We start from the raw sequence: 12,965 nt of genomic DNA on the forward strand, positions 1-12,965 counted from the left end.
ACTTGAACCTCACAAACACTGCTGTTCAACACTTCTGTTTTACGCTCAGGATACAACAGAACACCCGGAGATTAAGGACTCATCAGTCCCACGAGTCTGTGGCCAAGCAGGGGCCAGTGCCCCGTCCCCTCACCCTGGCCAGGGTGGTCGACGGCCTTCCAGGCTTCCGGCTGACCGCCCACCACCTCCCTTCCCGCCCCTCCAGCCCCGGCGTGGCATCCTCCGTGACGGCTGGGCTGGCTTCACTTGCAGAAGCCAGATGGTAAAATTAGTGTGACTGTAAGACACCACGACCCGTGGGAGAGAAAACCTCATGTGACAGGGCCCGCGGCTGAGTCTGCGGAGAGCGGGAGCCACGACCGGAGGAGGAGACGTCCCTCCGTCCTCTCCGGTGACTAAGCTTACGTGCAGCCCAAACACGCAGAGTGCCTTGGGGTCCCAGCGGCCAGGCGCATCCCACCCCCAGCTCCAGAGGCGCGTCGGGGTCTCAGCCTCGTGCCGCAGTGAGCCCGCTGCTCCACGGGCATCTGACATGGAGAGAACGCAGCCGCTCAGAAGCTTCACGTGGGCAAAATCTGCTCACCTCCAGTCGCTGCTCCACTGGTCAGAGCTGGGGGTAAACGAGCCCGGGAGACTTCCTTCTGTGCCACGGTCGGATGTGACCGTGAACCTGGCCTTCCAGCTGGGAGGCTTCCAAACCGCAGACAACCCGGGCCCCGTGTTCCTATCTAACTCCACCCCCCAATCCCCACAACGGGAAACACCTCCATGCTGTCAGCGCAGGGTTATCGCGATCAGTGGCCCCAGACCACCCCTCCCCGCCTCCCCCCTCCCACCGCTGGGGCTGGGCCAGTCTGCTCACCACGGAGCCGTGGCCGGCATCCCGCAAAGACGAAGCCACTCAGCACGCTCCACCCGCCCCAGCGACTCGTGCCAAAGCCCACTCGAACCCCGTGCCCGACATCTACGTAAGTAAACCACCACAAGGAAGGGAGAGCCTTGACGGCATCTCAGCGTTGAGGCACGGCCTCCAGGGGGGGCAGGCCCCGTGCCAGGACCAGCCCCTACCGAGCACCCTGCGGGAGGTGAGCACAAAACAAGGGCTTGGGGGCACGGCAAGGGCCACCTGGCCGCGCCTGCGAGGTGGGAGAGGCCCCTGCCGTGGGCCAGCGACGGGGGAGGCCCGCCTTTCCTGTCCCCATCACCACCAGCGCCGGCACCGCTGCGCATTGCCCGGCCCGGGCTGCACTCTGCACCCCGCCCATCGCCCTCCAGCTGCGTCCAGGGTCCCGCACTGGCCTTCCACAGAGGGTGCTCGGGAACCCGCCCCACTGGACGCCAGCACGGGCACCATGGCGGCGGCCCCGGGCTTGTTGGAGCAGCCCTTCTTCTTTGAAGGTTTGGAAATTTCATATGTCACAAAAAAATTACTTAGAATGTTCCAATTCAGCTGAAAGTCATACGGTGGGCATGGAGCCCGACTAGCTCCATCTCCTTCACAAAACTGAAACGAGGTGCCGGTGCAGAAGCGCAGACGGCAGGCTTCAGGGTGGGGATGCAGCCACAGCAAAGCACGGACGCACGGCAACCAACGTTCCGCCACGCTTCCAGGTCTACGTACAAACGTGTTAGTGTGGCACGGAACTCTGTTCTTATTAGAATGTTGTCGGTGGGGGGTGCGGTGGGGAAGAGCTTTCAGACGAACACTCTGAGAAAAATGTGCAAACTTTTACTATGAAATTAAGAACAGGCAGCAAAGGCAACCTATTCTGCGTTTTTCAGAAGATGTTGTGAGTGCTGCACGCATGCGCCCCAGGAATCGCCTGGAACGACAGAATCAGAGGGGCACCAAGTGCTAGCGGGTGACTGTTTTACACAGGCTCTCACACGACTGCTGCCAACAGTACAACTGACTGTAAACCCGAAAGAGCAGGTACTATTTCTGAAATGGAAACACACCCATCGTCAGAACAACACGCTTGGTGTCCAGGGGCTGGGGACGGGCAGCCCAGCCTGCAGTCACCGCACCTGATGCCTTTAATCTGGTCTTCTGTTCAGACCGAGACTTGGCAATAGTCACCCAGAGAGGAGTCCTGCCCCGTTATCCGGAGGACGGCAGTGTCTTTTTTTTTTTTTTTTTTTGCGGTACGCGGGCCTCCCACTGCCGTGGCCTCTCCCGTTGCGGGGCACAGGCTCCGGACGCGCAGGCCCAGCGGCCATGGCCCACGGGCCCAGCCGCTCCGTGGCATGTGGGATCCTCCCGGACCCCAGACCGGGGCACGAACCCGCGTCCCCTGCATCGGCAGGCGGACTCTCAACCACTGCGCCACCAGGGAAGCCCCGGCAGTGTCTTTTAACACAGAATGTGTACGATTCTCTCCGAAACTCCTGGTTCTGCCACGGTCCCCTAAACTAACAGCAGAGAGAAGTGGGAAAGTACAGACATCACACTGCGTTAGAAAAGCTGCCCCTCCACACATTTTCTCTGCATGTCTGTCTTCAGAGGGCGCCCTGGCTGGACGGCAGAGCCAGCCCTGCGACCCCCAGGCTTGCTCCTGGCATCTCAGTCCACGCCAGGACCAGTCCCAACCAACAGCTGCGTTTTCTAGAAACTGGGAAACTTAATTCAGATGGCCAAATACGTTAGCTCTCATGTGCTTTGCGATAATCCCTGTGCTTCGGAAGAATCCCGACTAGGGGTCATTGCTCACGTGACTTCACACCACCAGGAACACAGAGCAGCAGAATATCCGCACGTTTCGTTCATTTCAAGGCACTTTCCACCGGGAAGTGTGAAAGAAGAAGCCGCCCTGTAGAGCGTTACACTGCGGCAGACGCAACAGCGAGGCCGAGTGAGACGGGGCAGAGCCAGCACGCTTGACGCTCGCCACCTTGAAACGGCTGAAGGCAGCCTGCCTGCTGAAACAGAGAGGCTGCAAAAAAGAGGAGACAGAGGCGTCTGCAAAGCCACCCCCTTGAAGATTTCCAGCCCGTGGGGAAGGAACTAAGCCCTTAACAAAGGTGAAGAGCTGAAGAGTAACATGTGAATTCTGCGAGTCTGGCCAGCACCCAGCTCACACGGGTTTTAGCACTGGCCGATCAAGTCACTCACTGGCTGAACTGCGGAATAAAATAGCAACACTTCTCTTAAGCATTTAACATTCATGCACGTGACAAACCCCATTCAAGTTCTGACAGTTTATGGATGATTCTTGCCCATTACTGTACATCTCAAACCCTCTCCTTTGAAAAATATTTCAAATCGATTATATATTAATTATGCACATAAACAATCTTATATACACTAATAATAAAGGATGCTTTTGAAAAAATGTAGTTTTATGTCTACTGCCCTAATATTTTTCTTCCAGCTTCTGCTGTATAAGTCTTAATTACCTGAAGATTAAAACCCCCTTTCTCCCTAACTTATTTTTATCCTCAAACCTCAGAGGAGATGATCCTACGGAAAGGTCACACCTGAGGCTGATGACCGAGAGAGGTGAAACTCATCACTTCTGGGGGTAAGGAAAGGACACCCCACCCCCCCAACCCTCACAAGGTCCAAAGGGCAGCATGAAGGGCCAGTCTAGGGCCTGAGTGGTCTATTTGCCTTTGCACCCGTGACTGAATTACACAACCACCTGGGAAAGGAAAATCCTGCCTGAAGCTGTACCCACTGAAGACCGGTGACCCCGCAGACTCAAGTGCAGGTCGAAAGCGAGTGGTAAGTGGAGGGAAGAGCTGGTGCCACAGATGCTTCAGGACAAACACTCGGGGGGTCGGAGGCAGAGCCCCGACCTCCCCGAGGACCTGCTTCACTATGCATCCAGGCCCACGGGCTCCCCGGATTCGGCTGCTGATGCCATGTCTCTCCATCGAGCCCGGATGCCAGCACAGCCCACCCTGCACAAGGGCTCAGACGAGGGAGAACTGAGTCTCAGCCACGTGGGCGCTCCCACCAGAGGGTGCACAGGAGCCACCAGCCCCAAGAGCTCCGCGTGCTGGGCCCCGTCCACCTGCACCTCCACCACCTCACCCAGGGGCCGGCAGCTCTGCAACCATCCACAGAACCCCTTCCAGCACCGGCGCCCCAGGCCACCTGCCACAAAGCCCAACACCCGAGCCTGCATTTGGGTATCACCGACCGCACTGGGTGCCGGGCACAGAAGCAGGACAGGCACAGCACTGGCTGACAGCGTGAGAGATGCTGAAGTACGGCACACGCCGCGGCGCAGTCACCCGTCTCTCCAGCCGCAGATACTAGACGGTGTCACTGCCGTCACGTGGGGAAGCCAGCCCCAGAAGCAAAAGGTGTGCTGGAGATGATGAAAACTTTTGAGAGACCATTTTGGTCATTCTTGAAATTAAAGAGAAACCTTTATTTTTAACATAACTGCCCAGGAGAGATGGTTCATTGATCCACTAGGAAAGAGTCTCTCACCACGTACAGCACCAAAATATATATTTAAAAATTTAAAAAACACACAGCCCGCCCCTCATATACACACGCACGCACGCACTTATCTCCCCCAAAGCCACACAACCCAGACCAAAAGGGAAAAAAATCAAACTCAGGACCCGCACACGAAAGAAGTCTTTGAATTGGGATTTACAAATTTATATAGTCTTTCCTATGAAAAAACAAAAACAAACCAAAAACCAAGGGGGGAAGGAAATACTTCTACACGAAGGCCAGCCGAGATGTGGGAAGATGAGGATGCGCTGTCTGTCCAGACACAAACAGAGAGCAAGACGGCCATCAGTGCTGCCCCGGTGCTCCGGGCGGCGGCCGCGGGGTGGACCAGTGTCCCTAAGATGCGGCGCCTTGGGAGCCGAGACGCCCAGAGCACGGAGGTCAGGCCATGCTGTGGTTCTCACCAGCCTTCCGGAGGAGACGGTGTCTTTCACCGCGCGTTCTCCAGCACTTAAAAGGGCTACTTTTCCCTTCTGAAAAGATTCTGGGTCAAAAAAAAAAAGTAAAAGGGGGGAGGAAAGAGTTCTCTGCTGCCGTAAAAATCTTCAGTCCCAGACGGTGCTCTGCCAGCCCGGCGGTGAAATGGGGCCCCTGCCCAGACTCTACTTGGGCTCCTCGATCACGCCTTTGCTGAGGTCTGTCATTTTGGGATATTTGACTTTCTTCTGGTCCAGCTCATTCTGAGCCCAAAGGAGTAGTTTCAGTAACTTTGCCAGCTTGGGTGTTGACTCACGATTTTCATAATCCAGGACAGCTTGGTTCACTTCACTCCACACCTAGAAAATAAAGGCAGCCAATAAACACCACCACACATGCAGAGCGCCCGCAAAAAGGGTCCATCGTAAGATGCATTTCGTGCGTCTTGGAAACCAATTTTATGTGAGAAGCTGGTTACTTATTTAACAAACACAAAGCCTGTGACAGTCAGGCACTCCAGAGGATGTAAAGCACACTACTTGTCCAGAGGAGCTCGCGGTGTGGTCAGCAGATATCACATCCGGCCTGGACGGCAGTGACATGCCAGAAGCTGGGCACGAGGGGCCTGGCAGAGAGGGCGGACCAGGGTGGGGGTGGGACCGGTTCCAGCCTAACGAGCCCCAGGACGACACCTGAGGTGGACCCCAAGGACACCCTCGTTCCAGGGGAGCGGAGGGTGGCGGGGAAGCCACCATGCCGTCGGGGACACAGAGGCTGCGACAGGGCGCGCAAAAGTGTCCAAAGCAAGTGTGGGCTTTTAATCGAAAGGTACTTGAAACCCCTCTCCTTCGAGTCTCCAGCTATACAGGAAGAAGGCCCAGACAAACAAGACAAGTGGGCGAAGAGGCTTGCCTGCTTTGTAACAGCTGCGACGCCCTGGGCTCCCGGTGTGACACAGTGGAAGTGTCAGCTAGGGAACAGCCGAGGCCCTCCCAGCAGCGTCCCGGCCAGAAACGCCGTCCCGTTCGACACCGCCCACCCACCGCCCCGTTTCTTTGGAAATCCTGTGAACATCTGTGGAGGATGCAGACGGAAGCCCCCTACCCGCCTGGCGCCCACCTTCTGCCTCTGCATCATGTTGAGCAGGTCTCCAAAGGGCGAGTCCTCGGGGTTGTCGAAGGCCAACAGGGCCAGCGTGCGTTCCATCTCGGTCAGGCACTCCCGGCTCTCCTCGCCCTGCTCGGCCAGCTGGGTCTGTGCGAACTCCAGCGCCGCCTCCGTCTCCCGCTGGCGGATCAGCTCGATCAGGTGCTGTTGCTGGTCGGGGCCCAGGCAGACGGGGTGAGCGCCAGGCACCTGGCCACTCGGCCAGTGACACCCCCGCGGCCGCGCCTGCTTCTCATGGAAAGGGCCTCTCAAAGGACAGAGTTGTCTAGCAACTCCGAGTTATGACATTTGCATTTTTAAAGCAAGAAACAGCTTCTGAGATACACAGAAGAGCAGCTAACTCTAACCCCTTCCCCACGTCAATTAAAGCAACGTTCTATTAAGGCGAATTAGCCTCGTTACTTCTGAATCCCATAAAGAACCTTAATTTGTCAAGCATCCGTAAACCAGACTCACTTGTAGGTGGAAGTAAAGATAGCGGTTTGTGTCCAGAAGCTCCGGGTGGAGGCTGTTGACCAGTGCGATGGCCTCGGGAATCTGGCCTTCCAGTATCATCTCCCGGATTTTGATTCGCTCGTCGAGCGTTTCTAGATCAACACTAGGTTCGATCCCAGATTCCATCCGAAACTTCTCTGCTGCTTCCTTAAAGCCCTCTGGAAATGAAAACCATCCTCACTGCTCGGAAGGTCAGCAAGACATCAACGCAAAGCCCTTTTGTCTCCAGAAAGCCCACCGCCTTGAATAAAAAGCCTCTGCTATAACCGCACTTTCTTGGGGATCTGGGTTTAATACCTTTGTGACTTATCAGTTATGTCCCAGAAATGCAGGCGTAGGACTTCATTTCCTTCCCCCCACACCCCAAACGCTCTAACCTCCCAGCCAGGTGAGGACGGGTGCTGGTGGAGGGCTGCGGTCCAGGCCCAGTGCAGAGAAGCTGCCAACCTGCTCCAGGGGGAGCAAGGCCCTCTCAGCCTGCAAGGCCCTGGCTACTCCCACTCTTAGTGAGTTTACAATTCTCTTCAACATCAGAGACTGATGGGAGGGGTGGTGGCCACTGGGAACTCACAGGAAGGAGACTGACTTTCTGGAAACATGTGGGTTTTCTCACCACGTACAGAGTTACCCTTTTGCTTCCCAGTGTCAAGGAGGACTGAGTGTTAGCCGCAGAGCATGTGCGTTTCCTTCCATATGCCCTTCCCCCTTCTTGAGTTGGACACATCTAGAAACAGTCCAGTATCATTTACCAGACTGGCCAGAAAAGATTAATTACTTGGGTTTTAAACGTATTTCAGCACTTTCTTAATTATGCTGATCAATTGCAAAAACGTCAAAGGCCAAGAAACAGGTTTTTTCCTTAGGTCTCAGAGACCCGGAATCATGATCTCATCTCCGGAAGAGGATCTCTCTTTAAATCCGTAACTACAAGTTTATCAAAAGAACACTGCATTTTCCTGACGCCTGAACACAAGTGCACCACAAAACTCCAGTAAGTCCTGACTGTGTGCACAGAAAGGGATAAGGATGTCCAAGGGGCAGCACCCTCGTCACACCCCTTACCTGTGACCAAGTAGTTCATGATGAGACGGTTCATGTCTGCTCGCTGGACGTGTAAGTTATTGAGCTTTTCCATCCACTCATCCTTTGTGATTTCATCGGGTTTTTCTGTATAACTCATTCTGATTTATTTCTACAGGGAAAAAAGGTAATACTTTAAGAATCGGTGAAGAATTCTATGACAATTGCGATCACTTCAGACATAAACACGGCGACAGAGCAGGAAGTAAAAGAGGGAGTGGGAAGATACTTAAAATGTGGAAAACAGCACATGCAAAGGGCCTGAGACTCAAACACAGATTCAGGGACCAAAGAGAAGGTTGGGGTGTTTGGAAGGTAGGATGAACGAGAGGAAGAGCCAAGGGTCTTAGGACCAGGAGGTCAAGGGTCGGCTGGGGTCCGATTAAGGCCCTACAGGACAAGGGGGATCTAGATGGACTCCCCTCTAAGCACGAAGGGCAGCCACGAGAGGTACAGGCTGCAGAATCACGTGCTGCGATGTGTGTTCTCCAGAGAAGCCCACATCACACACCCTTCAGACTGAGAAAAATGAAGCGGTCTGACAACACCAAGTGTTCACAAAGACGTGGAGTTCTCCTGAACCCCTTTACCCTGCGGTCAGAACGGACCGCACAGCAAAAACATTGCTTTGCAAGGCTACGCACATGTGCCCCTCACAGCCGGCTCTTCTACTCCTGGAGACTGAGACCCAGACACAGACGAGCCTGTCCACAGAGACACTGCTCGGGATGGCGACAACATGGAAGCCATCACCCGGATGTTCAGCCAACAGCAGCACAGACAAATGGACTGTGGTTCACAGGACCACAGTCCCATAGGACCAAAACCTTGGGGCAGGTGGGTTTCGGACTTCAGAACTGTCCAGGCTGCACAAACACTCTCTGCACATTTGACCACGTATCGTACGCCATCCCCTCTGTGGTGTGGGGCAGCACCCCACAAGCAGATATGATTTCTTCAGTGAAACGTATGAGGCCTCATACCAAGTGGAACAGAAGCTACTAAACAGCCTTTGGCAGGTGAGGTTTTGCCATCTAATACATTAAAAAGAAAACCAAAAACTTTTCGTTTTCAGAGTTATGTGGATTTTAGAACTACTGAGAAGGGACTGTGACTGTATCCACGAAACAGGATTTACTAAAGCAAGTAAAATAAATGAATGTGACCATATGGGGGACTTAGAAACCAGCTGGACGAAGAGAGCAAGTCACAGCGGAGACCCCAGTGCGGCGGTTTGTAAAGAACAAAAGCAAGACAAGCTGTACAATGCTTGCTTAGCAGTAAATACACTCATACGTTCGTAGCAAAACCGTTTTGCCACTGTTTTAAGTAAGGGCACGAGACATGAAACTCAAGAGATGGTTACCAAGGAAAGGGGGCCCTGGGAGCACCAGCTGGGCTCTCGCGATGGGTGGTGAGCCCACCACCGTCCACGTCAGTTTTATCCTTTGTAACTGACATAGACGTTGTGGATATTACTTTATACATAGCAAAGCACGTGCCAAACCAACTAAAAAAAATTAAAAGACAGCTCTGGTGCCCAGTGGACATGGGATGACCGTGGGGTGGTGAGAGCTGAGCAGGAATACCAGTGAGGAGCCACCCAAACAAGAGAGGACGGCAGCAGAAGAGCCACAGAGCACAGCCCATCAAGACGCTGTGCACGGAGCCAGGGGGCCTTGCTGCTGGACCCAGCGTGGAAGGATAAAAGAACGGAAGACTCAGGGACCATGGTGGGGTTTCAAGCTTGAGACCTTGCAGGATGGAGCCACAAATGCGGAGGGGAACAGGTCTGAGGAGCCGGGCAAGTTTGGGCTATCAGACCCACAGCTGGAGAAGTCAAGCAGGCACCTGGATTACAGGTCCTGAGCTCAGCGCTGGAAACAATTAGGGAAACATCCGCCACAAAATGACTGAAAGCCAAGAGTTCGCCAAAGATCGCCCAGGGAGAGAGTGTAGGTGGGGAAGCAAAGGGGTACAAGACAAAGTTCTCGGTCCGTGGGGGGATGCCATGCCCAACTCTGATCCGCAGAAGAACACTTGTCCTAAGACAATCAAGATGTGCTGTTCCTCACCCAAGGACCCATCTCTCCAAGCTACGGGCCAGTGGTGTAACTCACTCAGATCAAATTCTCAGTCCTGGACGACAGAGCGACGTTTGAAAAAGTAACAACTTTGGAGAACTGTCCCATTCTGTTTTGTGCAGGAAGAACTCAGCAGTTAAAAATCCCACAGACATAATTTAACATCCCATTGCGGACGGCGAGAAACACTTGCTCGCAAGAGCAACGTCCGGCCTCTGCAGCTCAGCCTCTGCTCGGACGCGGTTCCGGGTGGAAACGGTTCCCGTCGCAGAGACACCTGTGCGACGTGTCGAGAACTATCACCTCCTAGTAGGCGCCGCCTCGGAATGTGCAGACCTCCCTCGAAACGCGCTTCGTCAACAACAAACACCGAGTCTCGGCGCTCGGGCTCCGTCGCCTTAGGAGAAGGGGACATTTGGACCTGCAAACCCCGAGGGCGCCGCCTCCCCGGACAACGCGGCCCGATGACACCTGCTCGGACCCCCAACCCCAGAAGGCCCCCCGGCGCGGTCGGCCAGTCGGCGCACCCCCGCGGCCTGGCCCGTCCCCTTCCCGGGCCGCCTCGACCCCTCCCTGGCCCCGGCCCCTGCCTGCCCTCCGCCTCCCCGCCCCGCTTCGCCGCGCTCTCGCGGGGACGCTCCGCCCGACCGCCTGGGCCCGCCGCGGCCATCTTACCGTGAGGATCCCGCCTGCCGCGCTGCGCGGTCTCCGCGGCCGCTCGGGGTGCCGGCCCGGGCGGGAAGGGGGCGGCGGCGGCGCCGGGGAGGGGGAGGCAGAGGCGGGGGCCGCGGCGGAGGCGGGGAACGGGAGGGCAGACGCACCGGCGGCCGCCCCCTCAGCCACTTCCCGCGAAATCGCGAGATTGCAAGCCGACAGCCAATCAAGGGCTCTCGCGAGGGTGCGGGTCGCGGCGGCCGCCCGGAAGCGCGGGACTCCAGCTTCCGTCCTTGCGCAGAACTCCTCTCACGGCGCCCTGGCTCTACGGATTGGCGCGAGAGTCAAAAGGCGGTGGCCGCTTCTGGATAAGATGGCGGCCGTGGAGGCGTCGTTGTGGGGGAACTTCGAGCCGGGACGGCGGCATCTGGACTGAGTCGGAGGCTAAGGTCCCAGCGTCCCTCCAGTCGTTTGTGTGAGCCCGAGGGCATGGGGCGGGAAGGGGGGACAGGCGTCGGTGCTCCGCGCAGCCCAGAGGCGGGGTCCTTGCCAACCCGGTGCTCGCCTTCGCGCAGGCCCGGGAGGAGCCTCCCGAACTCGGCCGGCGGGAGCTCTCGGTTCCGACGGTTGGGGCAGGTTCCCGGGCACGCGACCGCGGCGGGGAGCGCGCACCCGCTCGCTGCCGCCTGAGTCAACCCGGACGGGCCTGCCTTCGGGGAACCTTCCGGGGACCCGGGGGCCTTTTCCGCCTGTGGTCCCTGCGGCGCGGGGCCTAGTGGTTTTTCCCGCCCGTGATCCCTGCAGTCCCAGGCCTGGTGGTCTTTACAGCCCGTGATCCCTAAGCCGCGCTCGGGTTGGGCGGGGACTGCAGGCCTGTGCGACAAGGGCCCCGAGATGCTGCGGCCGGGACCTGGTGGTCGCGGAGACGCAGAAAGTCATTTGCGCGTTTATTTGGTTATTACTGTCCGTCTGCTGGAGAAGAGTGCAGATTCCTTCAGATCAGGGTCTCGTTTTCCCGTTTCTGGAGAGTAAAGTTAAAAGATTTTGGAACCCTTCAGGAAGGAAATTGAGGGGCAGCCCTTTACTCCATCGGATGAAGTCCGGTGCCCTCCTGAGTTAGAATTCGGGGGTTAGTTGGTTTCCTGTGATTGCTGGGGAGTGAACTAAATAACGTGGAAGTGGTATGGGACTTCTTGCAGAAAGTAAGTGGAATTTGGCAAATAGGTTTGACAGTGACGACTAATTGTGGATATTTCCCATTAGGGTTAGTCAAATGAGCTAAATCTGCAGGTCCAGAGCTTTGACCAAATCTATTTAAAACGCAGACGCAAATGCAGTATATGTCTGTAATTACATCCTCTTCAAGTACTTAATCCTATGAACAACTTTAGATGTCAACTTTATAATGGGCGAGGGGGTGCAGATTTTAAAAATTCTTTTCAAGGGAGCAAAAATCTGGTGCCCTAAGAGGCTAGAGAGTTCTAAAGAAGGTCCATCTGCACCTTCTGTGCGGGTCATAGGTTAATGGCCCGTCACCCCCAGAAGTGGTCCTGCACAGCCTGAATTCTGTCTAGATACCGGCTGCTTTTTGAAACCCACACTTCAGGCAGGATCATCTCTCTTTGTCCCTGGCTCCCTCTTCACACCCATCGGCAACTCTCCAGTTGCCTGTGTAGAGTGAGCACAGCTGAAAGACTCACCACTCCTACCCTGACTCTGGGCTCTCAGGAGCTGGGTCTGCGTGCAGCGCTCCTGAGGCCAACTCCTGGGAGTGGGGACACCATCCCGACAAGCAGGATGTCGTGCCACCCCTTCGTGTTCACGTGGTCCCTAAACGATTCCTTCGTTGCCTTCAGCACACCGTTCTATGTCACTGATGCCTGTTAGTGTGTCACAGTTCACCACCACCAACACATGACCTTCATAAGAGCTGAAGCGGCTAGTATGTGGCAGGGGTTCCGTAGATACTTGCTGAGAATGTGGAGGAATAGATGAGTGAGGGTGAGGACCTTCGCTAGAAGCAGTCTCAGCAAAAAAGGACAAAGGACGGGAAGTTAGTCCCAGTGGAGTGAGAGCAGAGGAAGAAGTCGAGAATGGCGCTCGGATGTGTAGCCTGGTTGGTGGGGTCGATGGTGGCGCCAACTGAGGAAGAGCCGGCAGGGTGAGGAGTGAGATGGGAGGAGGGAAGGGGTGGTTAGGGGCCCAGGGTGGACCATGGAACGCTGGAGGGAACGATGAGGCTGGAAGTGCAGGTTTCTTGGTGACACCTCGTGAGAGTCCGTAAACGTATTACTTGGAGGAAGTCCGTGGAGAGGAGGAGCGGGGAGGAAGGGCCGGAGCGCTGCTGCCGGGCTCTCCAGGAGCCTCGGGGCGCAGCTTCCAGCAGAGCCACTGGCTGGGGCGGGCCACTTGACGTTCACCAAAAGCTGCCCTTGTGACAGGGCAAGAAGTTCGGTGAGCCGGTGAAGGCGGAAGATGTCAGATCGCGGTGAGCTGAGATGGGGTGGGGTGTCTAACACTGAGAGGCGCCTAGGGCCCTGCAGCATGTGTGCAGAGGAGCTCGCAGGTGGACTTGGTCACGGGAAATGCTAAAG

The 12,965-nt window shown here is 56.0% G+C and overlaps 2 protein-coding genes across 6 annotated transcripts in view; one reads left to right on the forward strand and one right to left on the reverse strand.

Annotated features, from left to right (window-relative positions):
• Positions 1 to 4,445: 4,445 nt before the first annotated feature.
• On the reverse strand, positions 4,446 to 10,531 carry GID8 (GID complex subunit 8 homolog). Of its 2 annotated transcripts, none has more exons than XM_004282342.3 (5): positions 10,393 to 10,531; positions 7,616 to 7,745; positions 6,515 to 6,711; positions 6,011 to 6,208; positions 4,446 to 5,250 (listed from the first exon to the last, which is right to left on the reverse strand). In XM_004282342.3, exons 2-5 carry the CDS (start codon positions 7,731 to 7,733, stop codon positions 5,077 to 5,079), a joined length of 687 nt encoding a protein of 228 aa, XP_004282390.1. In that variant the 5' UTR covers positions 7,734 to 7,745; positions 10,393 to 10,531; the 3' UTR covers positions 4,446 to 5,076. The 2 variants fall into 2 exon arrangements, with proteins under 2 accessions (XP_004282390.1, XP_033266171.1); XM_033410280.2 differs by lacking the exon at positions 10,393 to 10,531 and adding an exon at positions 9,754 to 9,993.
• A 162-nt stretch (positions 10,532 to 10,693) lies between these two features.
• Positions 10,694 to 12,965, forward strand: part of DIDO1 (death inducer-obliterator 1) — a 51,471-nt gene continuing 49,199 nt past the window's right edge. For all 4 annotated transcript variants that reach the window (XM_033410275.2, XM_012537655.3, XM_033410276.2 and 1 more), the window contains exon 1: positions 10,694 to 10,846. The gene's annotated coding sequence lies outside the window, so the exon portion shown is untranslated. The remainder of the gene's footprint in view (positions 10,847 to 12,965) is intronic.

This window comes from Orcinus orca, chromosome 16, assembly GCF_937001465.1.
Source record: "Orcinus orca chromosome 16, mOrcOrc1.1, whole genome shotgun sequence".
NCBI lineage: Eukaryota > Metazoa > Chordata > Mammalia > Artiodactyla > Delphinidae > Orcinus > Orcinus orca.

What these genes read in the sequence shown, in the direction of transcription:
- GID8 (XM_004282342.3), bottom strand. Translation starts at nt 7,733, where the DNA reads ATGAGTTATACAGAAAAACCCGATGAAATCACAAAGGATGAGTGGATG. An exon ending in ATCTTTACTTCCACCTACAA is followed by an intron (nt 6,209 to 6,514) that starts GTGAGTCTGGTT and finishes GGCCCCGACCAG; the next exon opens with CAACAGCACCTGATCGAGCT. An exon ending in ACATGATGCAGAGGCAGAAG is followed by an intron (nt 5,251 to 6,010) that starts GTGGGCGCCAGG and finishes TTTATTTTCTAG; the next exon opens with GTGTGGAGTGAAGTGAACCA.